This window comes from Aspergillus puulaauensis, chromosome 8, assembly GCF_016861865.1.
Source record: "Aspergillus puulaauensis MK2 DNA, chromosome 8, nearly complete sequence".
Lineage (NCBI taxonomy): Eukaryota > Fungi > Ascomycota > Eurotiomycetes > Eurotiales > Aspergillaceae > Aspergillus > Aspergillus puulaauensis.
Window position 1 is genome coordinate 1,226,671 of NC_054864.1, and position 18,668 is coordinate 1,245,338.

Genomic DNA, 18,668 nt, shown 5'->3' on the forward strand with positions numbered 1-18,668 from the left:
CCTTGGGAAGGCGGAGTCTGCGCGTGGCAGACGAAATGACGTCAAATGAAAATGATATCATACGTGCTGTACCTTTTATTTAAGTATACTGCGCCAACTCATGCCGCAGGCACTGCGCCCAATATCCCATTCCTGCTCGATGGGTTTGTTGGCGTTTGCAGCGTATCACAAGCGCTCACCATGACCTTCGACAAGCCCGCGCAGCAACAGAAACGACCAAATCTCAACCTCGCCACTGAGCGCGAATTCTACAGGTCAGCTCCAGCTACGCCCGCACATGGTTTTTGGGGGTTTGGCTAACACCAACTCACCCAAGATATCTCCCGCGCGACCACGCAGCGTACCAATTTGCACCGGGCGACGAGGCCGCACAGCGCAACTTCGTCGCTATCCCGTCCACTGACCATGTCCTGACTTCCTTTGCGCAGCTGGGCGCGGTGAAACTCCGTGCTGAGCGAGCGCTTATTTCCCTGTTTGGGCCGACGCATCAGTATATTCTTGCTGAGGCGACGGATGCCGGAGCAGCAGCAGCAGGGTGTGGTGGACAGAGTGATTTGCGATTGGGTTGCTGTATTATGTCTAGAGAGAATGGCGTGTGCATGGATATCGCGAACCTGCCACTGGCCAATCCATCGGAGAATGAGAATCCGGCGATTGTCGCGGGTGGAAGTGCGCTGGTCATGACGGGTTTACACAATACAGAGGAGGAAGGGGGGAAATACAGTCTTGTGAATGGGCTTCTAAAGGCAGACCTCTGCGCTGGCGTGCCTATCATCGGACCCAGAGGCAATACAATTGGGTCTTACTGTATCTTCGACACCACGCCGCGAGAACCCGTTGATGAAGGTGATATACTCTTCATGAAACACATGGCGGTGACGGTCATGGAGTACCTTGACACGCTGCAGTTGCGATATCAGAATGCGCAGGCTAGGAAGATGATTTTCGGCCTGGGCAGCTTTGTGGAGGGGAGGACGACCCTGCGTGATTCATGGGTTGAATCCAATCAGCAGGATGCTGTAACTGTGAAGTCGGGCACGACTGTTGAAGGACAGTTGAATAAACAGCAGCAGGATTTGCAGGAGAGGTCGTTCCAGCTGCCGCTGAGACCGCGGCCTCCGGATGAGTATGCGCGACATCCATTCGAGGCAGCTGAGAAGGCGTCTGCGGATTCAGACTCTGATACCAAGTCTCCTGATGGTCGGCAAAACGACAAGAAGGAGACAGGTAAGGAGGACAAGCAGAAAGCCCGAAATATCCTCTCCCGAGACGAAGTGCAAGACGACAACCCGCGACTCGCCTTTGAAAAGGTATTCGCTCGCGCTGCAAACCTAATCCGCGAGTCTATCGAGGTTGAAGGTGTCGTCTTTGTCGACGCGCGGATCGAGTCCTTTGGCGGTCTCGTTGGATACGAGCACCGAGGAGGACGTGCACCCCGGCCAGGAGGCGAGACAGCGAGCAGCGAAGACAGCACCGACTCAGCAAGCACAGGCAGTATATCGAGTGTCTCCGGATTCCCTGCTGCCAATCCCCAAGAGGACCTCACCACCTGCCGGATCCTAGGCTCTTCGGCTTCGCATTCGTCTTCGATCAATACTGACGCCAAGTCCGACGTGAAGCCAGGCGATCAATATGCAGTCCGCGAGTCAATCCTGAAAGCCATCCTGAACCGCTATCCCCACGGGAAAATCTTCAACTACAACCAGCACGGCTCGTTATCTGACGACAGCGGCAGCGGGGGTGTCTCTGCGTCGAGCAGTTCCACAAGCGCATCTGGATCCAAGTACAAGAGGAGACAACGGCAGAACCACAGACAAGACGCCAACGACCTGAACAGGGTCCTCGGCGGCGCTCGCAGTATCATCTTCCTGCCGCTGTGGGATTCTCACAAGGCGAGATGGCTGGCGGGCTTACTGGCCTGGACAAACACGCCAGAGCGCGTCTTCTCGACCGAGAACGAACTTGCATACCTCCACGCATTTGGAAATAGCATCATGGCCGAAGTGCACAGACTTGATGTTGAAATGGCCGAACGGGCAAAGAAGAACCTGGCTACGAGCATCTCGCACGAACTGAGGAGTCCCCTGCATGGAATCTTAGGGACGTCTGATATTCTAAGCGACACGGCCATGAACGCCCTGCAGCAGGGAATGGTCCATACGATTGAGTCGTGTGGACGGACGCTCCTCGACACTATCAACCATCTGCTGGACTTTACATACATCGACAAGTTCTCAAAGGAGCATAAGCCAAAGCATAAACATGCTCGCAATCCGAAGCCTAGCGCGTCTGGACCGGAGCAAGCGGCGTTTGACCGAAATATGCTCGGCAGTAGCAAAAGCGTCTACGAGGATATCCAGCTAGATGTGATTCTTGAGGAGGTCGTCGAGAGTGTCTTCGCTGGCCATAGCTTCTACCACCAGCATCGGCTACCAGATCGGCCGTCGAGCAGCGGAGAAGATTCGACGATTGTGCTTCCATCGAAACAGACGGCAATTATCTTCGATATCCAAGAAGCTGCGGAATGGACTTTCTCCACGCAGGCTGGTTGCTGGCGCCGCATCCTGATGAACGTCTTCAGCAACGCTCTGAAATACACCCCCGAAGGCTACATCTATATGGCTCTAAAGGTCGAATCACCTCGCCGGGGAAGCGAAGACTCTATCGGATATGACCAAAACACCCAGTATAATGTGACCCTGACTGTAAAAGATACCGGCCAGGGCATTGGGACAGAGTTCCTGCGCAGCGACCTATTCACCCCCTTCTCACAGGAAGATACCCTCTCCCCAGGCAGCGGACTCGGGTTAAGCATCGTCCGTAAAGCCCTCGCCTTCCTTAACGGCTCTATCGACGTTACTTCAGAGAAAGACAAAGGCACCGAGGTGACCATCCAAGTCCCTCTAACTCTTGCCGGTGTGCCTGAGGGATCTGATAGATCCTCAGCTACAGCAAACAATCTAGTCCGAACCCAAGCACGCGGCAAAACCATCGGTCTTATAGGCTTCGGCCTAGAACCAGGCTCCGAACGAGATGCTATCCTCTGCGACTCTCTCAAACGTCTGTGTCAGGACTGGTTCCATCTCAACGTTAGAATGGTATCGCCCCAGATCGAGACTCCGCCGTGCGACTTTTACCTCATGGTCCACACGGACCTCGACGCCTTGGATATTCAAGGAAACCAACACCTTCTCAACCTCGATCCACCGGATAAAATCTCCCCCCTAATCGTAATCTGCCAATCCCCCGAAGCCGCGCACCACATGTTTGCGCGGACAACCAGCACAAACCGGCGTCGAGATTCTATAATTGAGTTCATAAGCCAGCCATGCGGTCCAAGGAAGCTCGCAAAGACGCTGCAGCTGTGCATGCAGCGGTTAGAAGGGCTGGAGACGGGCTCGTTCAAGCCCGAGGAGACGAGGTGGGTTGAAATGCCCGAGTCTTCCCTTCTGAATCTGGATATTGGACCGAGAGATGCGCCGGGGGATCGGATGAAGATTAGCAAGAGACATACTTTGCAACATGTCGGGAATCAGGATAGTTATACGTCTGGGGAGACTCGGCCTGGGATTGTTCGGTGGGATACGTCTTCTTCGACGAGGGCTGATACGCCGGGATCGGAGACGGGTCCGGTGCCTGAAGAGGTTTATGGTGTAGATGGAGGTGAAGGGATAGGACGTGACCGTCTGTCCGTGTTACTTGTCGAGGACAATCCTGTTAATCTCCAGATCCTCATAGCGTATGTCGGCAAAGAAGGCTGGACGACTGAGACGGCGACGAACGGGCTGGAGGCAGTGGAGAAATACGAGGCGAACCCTGGAAAGTTCGCAATGATTCTAATAGGTGTGTCCTATATAAATCCCCTATCACTTTGACGCGTGATTAATAAGATATGGTAGACATCTCCATGCCGGTCATGAACGGCTTCGAAGCCAGCCGCAGGATCAGGCAGTTCGAGCGCGAATACTACGACGCGAACCCCTCCGCAAGGCCGTCCTGGCACCCGACTATCATCACTGCCTTGACGGGACTGGATAGTGCAGATGCCCAGCAGGAGGCCTTTGCGTCTGGGATCGATATCTTTCTGACGAAGCCAATTAGTCGCAAGAGAATACGGTCGTTGTTGGCCAGGTGTGGGGTTACTTGAGTAGATATTTGTATAAAATAAAAATAAAAAGATTAACATTCATATTAATGTATATTCCCTTCAAATATACTTAACCCTATTTCATGCCCAGGTCCAATGAATACGCAATATATTGTCCGACTCTCCCTGCTCAGGTCTGTACGGGAGTTGTCAAAATACAACAGTGAGCCATGAACTCAAGACCTCTGCAGCATCAGAGGGACTTTTCGTTTTGGCACCCAGAACTAGCTGAAATCGTCGTGCAAGTCCCAGGCATCGGCCCGTACCTGCAACGATGTTCCCAGCTAGGATAGCGGAGCATCAATAGTAACAGGATCTGCTCCCCGGATCGGGATGCAGATCAAGCATTCATGCAGAGCGAACTTAGGCCGGCAACCTGCGAAAATCAGAACTGGTGAGCAAGATGCCAGCAGCTGGCTTTAATTCTTGGTGGGTGTTATATAACATACCGGAATAGTGCAGCACTTCGCGGGTTTAGCCTCAGAACCACAGATTGTCTTGAAATCATCAACGCTAGTAGGCTGAGAACTGGGGGGGCTGCAGTCAAAGTCCGCTGTACCGAGAACATCAATACTGCAGCATTGAGGATTCCCGTAGAGAGTTCCGGGACAAACGTCGTTGGCGCGCGGCTGGAGAGGAACTGCAGAAGCCACGATGGCTCCGACAGAGACAGAAACAATAGCTTGCAGAAGGTTGACCATTATTGTGGTAGAGGATGAAACAAGAAGCTTGGAGCTGGAATGAAAGAGACTTGAGGAGTGGAAGCACTGTATTTATACTGCATGCCGGCGACTTCTGTCACTCGTACTTCCCACGATGCGAATGCATTATTGACGCCACGATTCTGTGAAGAGAGCAAAACTCGTCTGACTTGCTGCTTTTGGCAGGATACAGAAGATCTTGGCCCGCTGCAGCTGGTTACGTGCCGATCACTCTTCAGGATCTTGCACTATCAATCATAGATCCGTTTACTGTGGAGATGGCGATTTCCTTCAGCCCTAGCGATCTGTCTATTTGCTGCTAGTTATTGCAATATTGAGCCTTCGGCTGCAGTGGAGCATCAATGGAAACATGATGAATTATTATACGAATCTATTATTCAGACAGAAACAGCCATTGACCTTGTAGATATATCCCCTCCCTAAGGTACCATTCCACACGTGCAGTGGTATGGCCAGATATGGACTCGATGACGTCGACAGAAGAATGGTGCGGCTGTCCAAACGCCCAATGACCAAGTCTTGCCTGGCCTATTCTGCTGGGTTTGAAAATTTAATATCAGTAAAAATACCTTTTATTGTTTCCAGATTTAAACTTCGCAATCCCAACTCCGGTCCCGTATCCATATAGGTCATACCTCGTAACCCCCCAATGCGGGCATCCAACAACCCCAGACCATATTCCCAGTCCACGAACAACAATCCCGCAATACTCGTATTCGTTTCTGGAACTCGTATACTAGTAATGAAGACCGATAACGGGTGTTCGGAAGAAAACCCTCGGAGGTGCATGTCCGAGGATGATCTCCGAGGCCGAGTGGAGTATAAATATACGATTCAAGTCTCAGTATCCAGTATTTAGTACATAAACTAAACCATTAATAATTACGCATACGCATTCATTCACAATGACAAAGTCACAGCCATTAAGGGTCGTCATTGTCGGCGCTGGCTTTGCCGGTCTCACGGCTGCTATTGCGCTGGGGAGGGAGGGGCATCGGGTTGTGGTATGTCTCTATCTTAAAAGCTGTGTTAGGCTACTGTGGAATTGAATTAATAAGGAAGAATGCAGGTGCTGGAAAAGTCCCGCTTCAATAAAGAAACCGGGGCTGCGATTAATTCGGCGCCGAATTGTACCAAGATGCTAGAGTGGCTTGGTGTCAACGTGAAGGAGCATGGTGGGACTTTGCTGGGAGAGGTGAGACTGTTTAAACAATGGTATCTGTGAATATATGCTCACGGTATTAGATGTGTCGATATGACCATGAAGGGGAATGGAAGTACTCCCAGGAATTTGGCCCTGTTCGGCAGTCATGGCAGGCTGTATGTCCTATTTAACATTTTAAGTGAAAGCCTAACAGGATATAGGAATACTACTTTATACACAGAGCCGATCTACATACCGCCCTGAAGCAGCAAGCCCAGAAGGTAGCGACAATCCATACCGGGTGCAGAATTGTCAGCGTCGGCGTGTCCAGCGATAACCCCTCTGTCGTGCTCGATGACGGGCGGGTCTTTGCGGCTGATTTATTGATCGGTGCTGACGGTCTTCATGTATGATTCTAACTTGGTGGGAGAAAGAGGTAGAGTGCCAGGCTAACACTGATAGTCCGTCGTGCGCAAGCAAATCGCACCCAGCTCGTCGCAGCCCTATCCTACAGACAAAGCCTGCTTCCGGTGGCTTCTCCCAACAAACGAGATTCGAACCCTTGACGTGACCAAGAATATTATCCAGCCCGGGCGATTCATAGAGTGGACCTCAGGAACAACAAGGCTGGTGGTGTATCCTTGTTCAAACAATGAGGTTCTCAACCTGTGTGCCTTTATACCTACGGCGCAGGTTGAGGCTGCAGGAAACGGTATTTACCATTGACCCCAGGAAAAAGGCATTAACTAACCAACCGGGTGAAAAGCAAGCAGTAGAGAAATCGTGATGAGAGAGTTTGACGAGTATTGTCCTACCGTCCAGAAGCTCGTCGAAAGCACCGACGAAGGCTTGAAGGCCTGGCAGTTATACGACATGGACCCTCTACCACGCTGGGTCTCTCGACGCGCTGCTTTGATCGGGGATGCAGCTCACCCATTCCAACCATGTAAGCTAGCTTCGTCTTTACCTGCCTGGTTGTTCTAGGTACTAACAAGATAGTCCTCGGCCAAGGAGGCGCAATGGCGATCGAGGACGGCGTTTCACTGGCAACTTTCTTGCCCCTGGGCACGGCCCCGAGCGAGATACCAGGTCGTCTAGAATTGCATGAGAAAGCGCGTCGCCCGAGGGTCGAGATGGCGCTGAAGTACACTCGGATGAACGCGGGAGATGAGGATGGCTCATCGGAGCGTCGTATCACTGGTGAGCGGCACAATACATTGACAAGTACAGTAACTAACTCAGTGTAGCAGCGGAGATGATAGGATTTATGGGGGCTCTTTTCTCGCATGATGAATTGGTGCATTCAGAAACTATTCTGCAGGAAAGCCTGGTTGGTAGTGGTTCCAATACTTAACACCGCGCCGAATCCGCGGACAGATGGTGTACATGAGATATCAAGTCTGTCAACTGGGTTGCTGCAACTGCGTAGTTATCAATAGTACGTTGGGGCTGAGGGACATGGGCTTCAACCGGACGCCATCTAGAGTGCATCTTATTTCTGCCATTGTCTCCCGGTAAGCTGTAGAAATGTCATTGCAAAGCTTTGTGGAATCATAGAAACACATGTTTAGACCAAGGCGCCCAACATCTCCCTGTACTCTTCTCGCTCCGGTTCAGCAGCAGCTTCCTTAGCACGTCGGTCCGCCTGGGTATTGCACTCTCTTGGAATACGCCAGAACCTGACCTTCATTCCGTAATGATGGAACCTTTCCGCTTCGTCGATTAGACACTCCCAGAGATCACGATTCTTAACAGAGGCCCCTGCGCTTGTCTTCCAGCCATTCCGGGCCCACCCACGTATCCAGGATGTCGCGCCGTTGACCATATACGCGGAATCCGTGGCAATAACGAGAGTATCGAACCCTTCACCGGGCCAGAACCGGAATCGCAAGGCGGCGAGCGCAGCACGTAATTCCGCGCGGTTGCTCGTCTGTGGGTGTCGCTCACCAGTAGGCCCCTTCTTTTCAAGACGCATTGCGACGTGCGCAACGACCTCATGCGTGGAGGCAGGCTTGAAAACGAAACTACAACCAGCCCTGGGGTTGACCTGACCGTTGTTTAAACATGCGCCGTCCGTGTAGATGAGGAATTGGGAGCTATCAGTACGATTGATAAACCGGTGCACAGGTGGAGTGGCCTTGTAATTCATCCCCGGCACGAAGAGTGACTGGGGAGTATCGGTTGTTTGAGGAGGCTTGAACGGGGTAGGAAAGAAGCGTCCACTTTCGGCTGTAGGACCAGGGGGGGGTCCGTCTAGATTCGGGTTTATGATCGCAGCCGGGCCTTGTGAGGATTCCAAACCGCTCACGGGCTCATCTGCGTGGTCGGTCATATCGTCCATGAAGTTATAATCGACAGTGCAGATACCGCATATTCTTAGGTGATGAGCGTTGCACACTAAACCACCGCTGGGGAGTTCGACAGAGCTGTCTGGACGAAAGGACATGATGGTGTTGATGTTGTCAGTGTTATCAGTGTTGTGAGTTCTTGGAGGAAGGAAAACACAATAAATGCGGAAGCTATGCGCACGTGCAGGCTACCGGTGCCTGCCTTTCCAATTGCACCCATCAACACAACGTCTTGAAGATTGAAGGTCTACCATCTTTGGGAAATGGATAAGGGCCATTTATAATGGTATACCAACGCTAGCAATTAGCGAGGGGTTCGTGTAACCTGGCGGTGCAAACGGCGGTGCCTGGCACCTTGATGACTTTGGTGAATGTGGACAGTAATGAGGGTGGATGACGAAGGAAAGTCCAAATATACACTTGAGAGACCAACTGGGAGGGTGCAGTATAACAGTAAATCCATCAAGTGGGCATCAAGCATCCATCTAACCCGTTTAGGAAAACAGTGCTAAGATTAGTAATACACAATGCATGCAAATAATGCATCCGAATAATGCACTCGCAGCCCCTCTTGTCTGCAAGGCTTGTCTGATCTAGACCTTTACATATCTTTAAATACCCAAGTGTCATGGTTTTCCCCGGCAGACGCAGCACTGGCTGCTATACGTGTCGCCAGCGCAAGGTCAAGGTAAATGCCGAGGAGACTAATGAGGGCCTGGTATTGATTCGATGCAGTGCGATGCTACGCGCCCTGTGTGTAACCGATGTACGCGATTTGGGCGCACTTGTCCCGGCTATCCTGACACCTTTGCGTTTAAATCCTTCGATGGCGTGTCGAACCGCCTATCCTCAGTCCCCGAATCGGATAGCACACTACAGATGGAACCTCGCACCGACCAGGATGCACTTGCATCAGTAGCAAATGTTGATCTCCAGCTGCATACCGCGTATCCACCATCTCTGCCCCAGTATATCCCGACCACTTGCACGGATTCCTCCTCACTTGCTTTCTTTTTCCATCATCACGTATTAATCGTCGACAAGTCGCCCTGTGGCGGCCATCTTGCCTTTCTACCGGAATTTTACCAGGAAAAAGAAACAGTGCCCTGCCTCAGGCACGCCATTCTAAGTATCGGCTATCTCTCTCTGTTCAAGACGCATCGGTCGCGCATCTTCTGGGTCCAGGCGGCAAGGAATTACAGTGCTGCGCTGGCTGCTCTCGCTGCAGCGATCGAGACGACCGAGTCGGCTGTTCGAGATGAGGTCTTTGCTTCGGCTTTGTTTCTAAGCATGTTTACGGTACGGATGCCCACCGGATATACTGACGACTGGCTCTGACAATATGTAAGGATCTGGACAGTACGCAGAGAACACGGGTAAACGCTCATATCCCTGGTGTTTATGCGTTGATACAGGCGCGAGGCACTGCTTCGCTAAGCGGGAAATACGCCCGGCGTCTCCTTGCTTGGGCGTTTAATCAACTAGTATGCACCACCTGATGGACTGAAGGTGTACAGCTGACAATGGTATTCAGCAAACACAGGCAATGGCGAATAATGAATATGGGTATTCGTACTTTCCATCGCTCTTCCAGGACATACACAGACCAGACAGCGTTTGCCGAGCAATCAGTTTGGTCAATGCGATTTCAGGATTCTGCCAGTCTACCACGGACGCAAAGAACCTACAGGGATCGCGTTCCACGTTTGCCGCTGATGCTGAGAATGTCTTGAATGAAATTGTCAGATGGGAACAGAGTCTCCCCGGGCACTGGAAGCGACAGCTTCAGGAAATGAAGCGTACTGATATACCATGTACCGAAAGAGTTAGCAGTCTCAATACCTGGACTGCGTGCTTCTTGGCTCTCATCAACTCAAGCATCCTCACGTTCTACATCCAATACTTGGATCTGTGCGCCAGTTCCCTACCCTACTGCGATGCCGTTATAGAGCCCAACCTGCCATTTTACCACTCCAACATCCCACAGCGGATCGCAGACTCAATTAATATTATCTGCTCCTCAGTCCGCTACACATTAGGCGATTTTAACGCCAGCTTGCAGTTCCAACCATTGGAGCATGTTAGTCATGGCGTCACCTACAATCTACACTGGCCGACGTCGCTTGTTTCCAACTGTCCCTTTGCATCGCCGGACCAGGTCTCTCTTTGCACAGAAGCACTGCGGCATACCGAAGGCACATGAAGATTCCATCGCCATTTACCCAGGTCGAGGGAATCCTGATCGGCAGCCAAATCCTAGAGCCACCATTCCGGTCCGGACAACCAAGTCACGGCGGAACATCGGAAATTTTGCTCACAACGTCAGGCCATCTCAGTCTGAAACTGCGCCCAATTTTGCGGGTCCCCACAGTCAAAACGAAAAGAAGAGCCGGCGCAGATTTCCCGAAATGGGACGACTTTGCGAGTGGATCCACTTGTTGATAATCTTATCTCCGAGACCCACTCCTATACATGCAGTACAACGACGAGTTGATGGAGCAATGTTTGATTTGTTTATACGAGAACCGAGTGTAAATATCTGATGTAAATTCCTCGTCATTGTTTAACTATTCTAACCTTCTAAACACTCCTACAGATCAATTCCATACAGGTCCCCAGTAGTCCCCCCCTGCTCCATAGGCCTTGGTAAACTTCTGACATTTTGGCCTCTCATAATCCTCCTGAGAACCCTGCGGCCAGATCGGAACAGCGCAGAATTCAGTATCCTTACACCCGCGACACTCTTTCCATGCTGTCCAGTCAAGATACGCCATTAACTCCCGGATCGCAGAGGAAACAACTTCTTTATCCATCTCATCCCTTAGCTCCAAGAGCGTAGAGCATATCCTGTGGCTTACTGTGTATATCGCCCGATGTGCAAGGGACGAGTTGCCGTCCGGCATTGAGACGAACTGCGTTGCACAAAGCGATACTGATTCATCGATATCAGACCCGTCGAACGGTGCCATTATCCTGGTAATTTCCAAACCGGCATTCACCTTCTGGTGATGATGCTTGTTCTTCCGAAGCAACCCGCGCAGTAATGGGGCGTACTTGTCAACGACCAGATCTGCAATCGCCTGCCAATTGACTGTCCCGGCGTTGACTTCGTGCTCCATGACGAGGTTGGTCAGATTATCCCGTAGTGGCTCGAGACTCTCTGTCGAGAGGTGCTGTAACCGCGGACCCTTGCTCTCCGAAGGACACAGATCAAGATGATGGGTATATGCCGTGACAAAGTGGTCATAGTTAAGCCGGACCCTCTCGCCGCCGATACCATGAAACCGAGAGGTCACTGCTCTCATCAGCTCAGCCGGTTTTCCTTTTCCACGGGGCTTTCCCTTTCCCTTTCCATCTTTATTTTTAGATCTTGTATCGTGGGAATCCTTATCCTTATCCCTATCCTGACCCTTAACAGCCATAACCCGTACAGAAACCAAATTCACTTCAGGATCGCAGAGAATAATCTCAAACCCGGCAGCCATCCGAACCACCCCATCGATTCGGCCCTGCCAGCTATCCTTCGCGATATGACAAACTGTCCGCGCACGCTGCTCCTCCATCCCAACACCGCCAGCGATTGTATCATTAAACAGGATGCGATCCTGCGAGTCCAGCGTTCCGATTCTTGACTTCCCCGTAGACGTACCATCAATGTAAACGAGTCGAAGATCCTTCGCAGTGCGATACGTGTGCAGGAATCCAAAAGATCCCTCCTCTGCAGTTCCACCAGATGCAGCGAGAGGAACTTGATCTGTTTGACCGGGGCTTATATCCTGACTACGACGGCCTCGTGACGGCCGCGCAAAGACCATCGCATGTTCAGGCTCAAATGCCATCCAGCCGACGTCCTTAAGGAGATCTGGACTCGCGCTGCCGTGGTAAAGCGGGATACCCTGGGGAACGGTGGCGAGGAAGAAAGACATGCCGTTGTGGTGGAGGGAGGAGCCGAATTGGCGCATGGAGGCGTGGATGGAGTTGAAGATGTGGTTTGCATTTTGTAAGGGTTCTTTGGTAGCGGTGACGAGGGTTGCTGAAAGGAGGAGTGCTATTGCTGGGAGTTTCATGGTGGGCTGGGTAATGATACTGAGGATGGGATGGCGGTTTGGGACGAGATGCTAGATAAGGGGCCTGTTTCAGTTGAACACTTGAACAGCCTGCCAGCCTGCTATTCCTCTCCACAATAACTCCTCCAGTTAGAATACTGTCTGTCGTGGGGATTTCTTATGGCCGAGCTGCGGTGGGGGCTCGGAGTTAACCCTAACAGTTACAAGCCACAACACAGTCTGAAGCAGGGATCTGCAGGCACCCGTGAATAACTAACCTCTGGATATCCGCGGGAGAGCAGGTAATGCGTAATGCTTCCGGAGGAGATCTCGAAATAGGAAACAAGTTACGTGGACTACCTAGCACTGGCTTCCAACGGTCCCGAGTGCTGCTGTTGACTGGGCTATATAAAGGTCAACGTCCCAGGCACAGTGGTGATCTTTATCAAATATACTCCAAAGACTCGGGTAACATCAACAGGTATGATGGTGCCCTACTCCTGGACGGCCCTTGCGCTGGCCTTGTCTGCTTCTTTTATCCCAGCCCACGCACAGCTTTACGACAAAGTCATACGGACCGAATATGGCCCCGTCAAAGGCTACAGTTATTTCAACCAGTCCACTCTTGAAGAGAACTGGGGCGTCTCCGAAAGCAACGTTGCTGCCTTCTTAAGCATTCCATTTGCCGCCGATACCTCGTACACAAACCGCTGGAAACCACCCCAGCCGCGCGAGCCCTGGAACGAAACGTATATCGCCGATACCTGGGGCCCAGGATGCCCTACCAGCCACGCAACGGACTACAGCGAAGACTGCCTCACAGTCAACATATGGACCGGCGCCGATTCTGCCTCCGACAAGCTTCCCGTTGTAGTATACAACCAGGGCAGCGACGAGCCCAGCAACGACCCTGTGTATTACGGCGGTGGTCTCGCCCGTAAAGGAGTCGTCGCTGTTACCTTCAACCGCCGCGATGATGTCTTTGGATACCTTGCCCATCCCGAGCTGAATGCCGAGTCCGTCGATAGAAACGGGCACAGCTCTTCCGGGAACTACGGTATTCTGGATTTCCTGGAACTGCTGCACTGGGTGCAGAGGAATATCGAGCACTTCGGCGGTGATCCCAGCCGCGTCACTATTGTCGGTCAGTCGTTCGGTTCGGCTCAGGTATACCATGCAGTCAACAGCAAGCTCTTCAAGGGTCTCTTCCACGCTGCCATTGCGGAGAGTGGTGTGCGCTATCCATATGATACTCTCCTCGCCGGACTAGCGGACTCGTACGTGACGATGCCCAAGGCTATCGAGAATGGAATCAACTACACCGCGGCACACAACGCCTCCTCCATTGAAGAACTGCGCCAGCTATCTACTGAAGAGATCCTGGTCGGCTCAGGGGATCGAACCACCTCCGCAGACTACTGGTGGGTTACAGCCCTGTCGACCATGTACCCTCTCATCTACAAGCCCGTGCTAGACGGCTACGTGCTGCCCGAGAAATACATCGACAGTCTCCGCAACGGCCCAGCAAACGACGTCCCCTTCATCACAGGTAACAACAAAGACGAGAGCGGCGCAGCTCTATCAACAAATTACTCCGCCGCAGAATACAAAACCTACTGTACCCTGAAGTACGGCAATCTCTCCCAGGAATACTTCACGCTGTACCCCGGCAGAAACATCACAGAGGCAAGCCTGGCTTGGAATGCCGCTGCGAGGGATACATCGCTTGCCTCGTCGTGGGCGTTCGCGAGGGACTGGGCGAAATCCGCATCGAGCCCTTTCTATACGTACTACTGGGACCATGCGCCCCCTTCGCAGGATCAGGGCGCGTACCATGCGTCCGAGCTGTACTACGCCTTGGATACTCTGTATGCGAGCTCCAACGACCACGCCTGGACATGGTATGACTATCACGTTGCGGAAATCATGTCCAGCTACTGGGTGAATTTTGCGAAGACGGGGGATCCGAATCTCGGTGGGACTTATCCGTTTGAGAACCTGACGCACTGGGCGCCGGTGGATGGAGAGTCGCAGACTGTGTTTCATGTTGGTCAGGGCTTTGGTGATGTTCCGTTGGCGAAGCCCAGGCAGGTGGATTTGATTTTGAAGTACTTTGCTCAGCAGACTCCGTACTAGCTGTCTTGACGGGGATTTGGTTTGCAGTAGGGTAGGGAATAAGTAGGTATTCGTCTGTATTGTTAAAACATCTTATTATTCTGGTCCAGACTTCTCTCTGCTCAAGCCTAAATGTTCTCCCCGATTCCTCCCGTAACCACTGTTGGAGATAGCTGGCTGGCCACCAGCCTTGCAAGGTCTTTTGGTGCAGAGGTTTAGCGTCTCATTACACTTTGAACAGTATGTGATGGTGTGAGTGGGGGGGGGTTTTTTGAGGAAGGACAAACAGGAAGAAGAAAGAAGTTGAAAAAGGAGGAAAAGAAGAACAGAAGAGGAAAGGAAGGGAAAGGAAGGTCAATGCAAGTTGCCAGCATCTTCTACCAAACACAAGTCCCTTAACTGGGCCTTTACCCAGCCAATCATCTACTGAATATTATACGTTTCTAAATGACTGGCTCCCAAAACCTTTCTGTTACACTTCAAACCAGCCTATATCAATATCAACAGCTTACTGGACCGACCCTGGTCATGCCACTCATTTTATGCTTATTATATGGTAACACCCATCGAACCATCTCTTTTGGACCTGTATTCCTTGCTTACATATAGAGTTGATCAAGTCATTTATATTGACCATGTCCGTGAAATTTTCAACTCTCGCTGCAACAGATTCCTGTTCACCCACCATCACCCTCACCACCCTCATCACTCACTCTGATTCAGATCCTTATATCAAAATGTGGTGCCAGCGTGTCTGGCAATGCCAACCAGAAGATGACAGTAGCGACCTGTCTGATAGCACATCCAGTCTGTCTTCTGAGGAACCACTGAACGGTCCAATCCTTCCCGAGGACCTCCCAGTCCACCCAGACTCAGAGCCGATGAACTTACAGGACATTTGGGAGATCTTCGATATTCGAGAAGAAGGGGGGGCGTTCTTCCCGGTTCCCAGATCACATCTCCTCTCTCTTCCAAAGGATTTGGGTACTATGACCGCGTGGATATTACCACCCACTAGCCAACTAGCTAACTATATGTCAGAAAGCGAGCTCGATAACCTGAAGACCTGCCACGACAGGCTGAGTACCCTCCTCAAATACTGTCTCCGGGCAGAGAGAGACGCCCGCAGAAGCGAAAAGGCCCGTACGGACCATTTGGGTCATCACTTTACCTTCTCACAAGCCGGCCAGTTACAACTCACCGCAACGAACCGCTGCAAAACCAAGGAGATAATCGGCCAGGCGGACTACGCAATATGGCAGGGCGACGAGTCGACGACCTCTGGTCTGATAGTCGCCGGGACCGAGGACGAGAAGGATCTGGGGACGGTGAAACTGCGTTGTTTTGCGTATATGAGTATGTTTTCTTTTTTTTTCTTCTAACCATATTTCTATTTCTCGGCTCTATACTAATATACAGGCTGCAGGCATTGCGCGTAGCTTGCGCCAGCAAACCCCGAAAATTGTATACGGGATAGTCACGGACGGCAGCCTCTTTGAGTTTATGAGTATAGACAGCAACGGTAGGGTAAGCATTTAACTCACTCCAGTGGCACGGCTGTGCAGCTTGACTAACTGTCTAGGTTAATGGCTGGCGGCCCTGTACATCATGGAACAGCAAAACAGCCCCTGCAACCTATACCACGTTTCGGTTGGCCCTTCATCACCCTGCGACGCCACCGTGTGTACCGGCTGAGGAGCTCCAGTTGAAGGGCAAAGACAAAGAAATTCCACCGTTTGAGTATTATTATTATTATCGCGGATTGCTCACGGACTAGGGTGATATTTGATACTGTTTGGATTATTTGTCAGGATTTCAAAATATGTTGGCTTGCCATGAAGAATAAAATGATAAGACGCTAGACCACTACACCAAAAGACCTTGCAAGGCCGGTGGCTAGCCAGCTATCCCCAACATAAAATTCTTTCTGATAGAGGACACTTGACTAATTATGTAGATGAACTGCTCTAAGCAAGGAGCAACCACCATCCCTCCTCCTTCGATATCTCCATCCAACTCGCAGACATTGGTCCCCCGGCTTCACTCTGGCTTCTCGTCTGGCGCTTTGCCCTCGAACTACTCCCACTCCCACCCCCTCTACTCAAACCAGAATCCCTCCTCCGCCAAACCTCAACCATAATCTCCCTCGCGCGCGCATAAGCAGGCATCCCACACTTCGCCCCAGCCCTCTCCATCCAGTGTAGCAAGAACTCGCGTCTCTCAGCTCCAATCGCCTCGCAACCCGCCATGAAGGCCGGCCACCCGGTTCCTGGGCCCTCGAGCCCATGATGTGCCAGTGCGGATTCAAAGTCGCGAATGGCGTCTATGATCTGCGTAACGTATCCCTGCAGGATACACGGGTTTACGGAACGGATTCGTCTGTAGAAGTACAGTACCAGCGCGGAGTTCAGGGCGCGGACCATTGGTTGCTGTAGTCTGTGGTGGATATTTAGGGAAATATTATTATTATTCAGTGCCTGTCCTCTCGACGTAAACGAACAAACCATGTCCTCCAGGTGCGCCGCGCGTTTCTGCAGCCCAACTAGTGCTTCATGCTGGACCTGCTGGCCCGCATGCACCCTATCAAGGACATTCGCGAGCCTCATCGTCTGGGACAGCAGGCTGAGCCAGGTCTCCGAGACCCCGTTTATCTGCATGTGCATGGCGCCGCTGAAGGTGCGTGAGTCCTCGAGGTGGATATCGTCGAGCCCAGCCTTGGCGTCTTTCAGCTCGTCGATGTTGAGGTCGTTGTCGTTGCGGGATTTGGTGGGTTCGATGCGGAGGAAGGTGTCTACTTGGGTGGATGGAGTTATGGGGTTGGTGTAGGATGATGAGGCTTGCAGTGTTGCTACTGGTGGAGGCTGGGCGATTGCGTCGTGGAGGAGGAAAGTACTTTCTGTCAGGATGCGTATCCAGGTGTACATGTGGTGGAGGAGGCGGGCACGGCGGGAGATGTAGGGCTTGACGAGCCCGCGCAGGCGGATGAGTGATTCGGTTGCCAGGAAGAGAGATCGCGTGTCGGTTTGTTTCTCGCAGAGTATCTGCAAACATTAGCAGGTGTCCTAATCTTGCTGGTCTATTGGGGTCATACGGCAAAGGTTGTCATGCTCAACAAGGCCATGAGCTGGTCTTTATACTTGGCCTTGCCTGGGCCCTGGAATTCCAGCTCCAGTGTCAGACGAAGAGCCTTCTGAGCAGTGGAATATGTCGTGGAGGCTAGGGTTTGCCACTGCTCGACAGAATAGGCCGTTGTGAATCGTGGATTTACCGAAAGGTGATATGCCGAGCAAGCAAGGATTGCATATAGATTCGCCAGCCTGGCTTGCTGGATAGTTCCTTGCCTGAGATATGTCAATTCAGACAGGGTATACGATGTCGTTGGGAGAAACATGATCGTCCACAACGACTTTTTGGTCGTCGGTAGCCAGATGATCTGGGGAATGAGATGGTCCTTGAAATGGCGCAACAACATCGGCGCTTCAGATAGTAGGTCAATGGAAGCAATCTGCTGTGACAGAAGCTGCTCCGGCGGACAGAATATTAAATCCATCCCAAACTCCTGCTCTCCCGTGGCTACAGGCAGTTCCAGAGGCGGCGAATCTAAATCGAATATATCCGCCCATTCGAGATATCCCTGGTCACCGAGGAAGTCAAGCCCAGGCGACATATCAACGGGGTCACTGAGCAGGTCCGTAAGGGCGCTCTGGTCCTCCATTTGCATTTGAGCATCAGGATCCATTACCTGCATATACGGCGGGGGCGCAGTAGACGCAGGAACAGACATGGGCGAGTCCGGCTTCAAGCTGAGATTCAGCACCCCAAACGGCCCAACCGCCATCCCCCCCTGATACTGGCTCTGTATATCCCTTGAGTGTGAATCAAGTTCTTCTAAAGAACTATTAATCGTACTATCAGCCAGTACATCGACCAGCGCTAAACTCATCTTTGCCCTTGCTTTTTCTACACCGGATAAATAAGGGACCCATACACATGTCCAACTTGGCTCACTCACCAGTATATAGATGGTTTCTGACGTTTGGACCAGCCGTCCTTGTCCCGAGGCTGTCGCTACACGGCGACTTCGATGAGGAGCTCATCCACCGTAGTTCAGAGGTATACCCATCGCACTGCACCTTGGCTGATTTG

At 51.8% G+C, this 18,668-nt stretch overlaps 9 protein-coding genes across 9 annotated transcripts; 5 read left to right on the forward strand and 4 right to left on the reverse strand.

Annotated features, from left to right (window-relative positions):
- Positions 1-45: 45 nt before the first annotated feature.
- APUU_80480S (hybrid sensor histidine kinase/response regulator) lies at positions 46-4,147 on the forward strand (the record flags this gene model as incomplete). The annotated part of the gene is made up of 3 exons (XM_041696764.1): positions 46-254; positions 317-3,843; positions 3,900-4,147. 3 exons carry the CDS (start codon positions 46-48, stop codon positions 4,145-4,147), a joined length of 3,984 nt encoding a protein of 1,327 aa, XP_041562363.1.
- Positions 4,148-4,487: 340 nt separating this feature from the next.
- HYD5 (fungal hydrophobin) lies at positions 4,488-4,848 on the reverse strand (the record flags this gene model as incomplete). Its single annotated transcript, XM_041696765.1, has 2 exons — positions 4,488-4,523; positions 4,597-4,848. 2 exons carry the CDS (start codon positions 4,846-4,848, stop codon positions 4,488-4,490), a joined length of 288 nt encoding a protein of 95 aa, XP_041562364.1.
- Positions 4,849-5,774: 926 nt separating this feature from the next.
- On the forward strand, positions 5,775-7,367 carry APUU_80482S (uncharacterized protein; the record flags this gene model as incomplete). The annotated part of the gene is made up of 8 exons (XM_041696766.1): positions 5,775-5,873; positions 5,939-6,064; positions 6,115-6,189; positions 6,235-6,420; positions 6,476-6,725; positions 6,780-6,959; positions 7,013-7,213; positions 7,261-7,367. The coding sequence occupies 8 exons, from the start codon at positions 5,775-5,777 to the stop codon at positions 7,365-7,367; spliced, it is 1,224 nt and encodes a 407-aa protein (XP_041562365.1).
- Positions 7,368-7,580: 213 nt separating this feature from the next.
- Positions 7,581-8,459, reverse strand: APUU_80483A (uncharacterized protein; the record flags this gene model as incomplete). The annotated part of the gene is made up of 1 exon (XM_041696770.1): positions 7,581-8,459. The coding sequence occupies one exon, from the start codon at positions 8,457-8,459 to the stop codon at positions 7,581-7,583; it is 879 nt and encodes a 292-aa protein (XP_041562366.1).
- Positions 8,460-9,090: 631 nt separating this feature from the next.
- APUU_80484S (uncharacterized protein) lies at positions 9,091-10,564 on the forward strand (the record flags this gene model as incomplete). Its single annotated transcript, XM_041696771.1, has 3 exons — positions 9,091-9,660; positions 9,711-9,845; positions 9,896-10,564. 3 exons carry the CDS (start codon positions 9,091-9,093, stop codon positions 10,562-10,564), a joined length of 1,374 nt encoding a protein of 457 aa, XP_041562367.1.
- A 394-nt stretch (positions 10,565-10,958) lies between these two features.
- Positions 10,959-12,428, reverse strand: APUU_80485A (uncharacterized protein; the record flags this gene model as incomplete). The annotated part of the gene is made up of 1 exon (XM_041696772.1): positions 10,959-12,428. One exon carries the CDS (start codon positions 12,426-12,428, stop codon positions 10,959-10,961), a length of 1,470 nt encoding a protein of 489 aa, XP_041562368.1.
- A 462-nt stretch (positions 12,429-12,890) lies between these two features.
- On the forward strand, positions 12,891-14,543 carry APUU_80486S (carboxylesterase/lipase family protein; the record flags this gene model as incomplete). Its single annotated transcript, XM_041696773.1, has 1 exon — positions 12,891-14,543. The coding sequence occupies one exon, from the start codon at positions 12,891-12,893 to the stop codon at positions 14,541-14,543; it is 1,653 nt and encodes a 550-aa protein (XP_041562369.1).
- A 614-nt stretch (positions 14,544-15,157) lies between these two features.
- Positions 15,158-16,299, forward strand: APUU_80487S (uncharacterized protein; the record flags this gene model as incomplete). The annotated part of the gene is made up of 4 exons (XM_041696774.1): positions 15,158-15,506; positions 15,564-15,878; positions 15,949-16,049; positions 16,105-16,299. 4 exons carry the CDS (start codon positions 15,158-15,160, stop codon positions 16,297-16,299), a joined length of 960 nt encoding a protein of 319 aa, XP_041562370.1.
- Positions 16,300-16,489: 190 nt separating this feature from the next.
- APUU_80488A (uncharacterized protein) lies at positions 16,490-18,465 on the reverse strand (the record flags this gene model as incomplete). The annotated part of the gene is made up of 2 exons (XM_041696775.1): positions 16,490-17,563; positions 17,614-18,465. 2 exons carry the CDS (start codon positions 18,463-18,465, stop codon positions 16,490-16,492), a joined length of 1,926 nt encoding a protein of 641 aa, XP_041562371.1.
- Between the last annotated feature and the right edge of the window lie 203 nt (positions 18,466-18,668).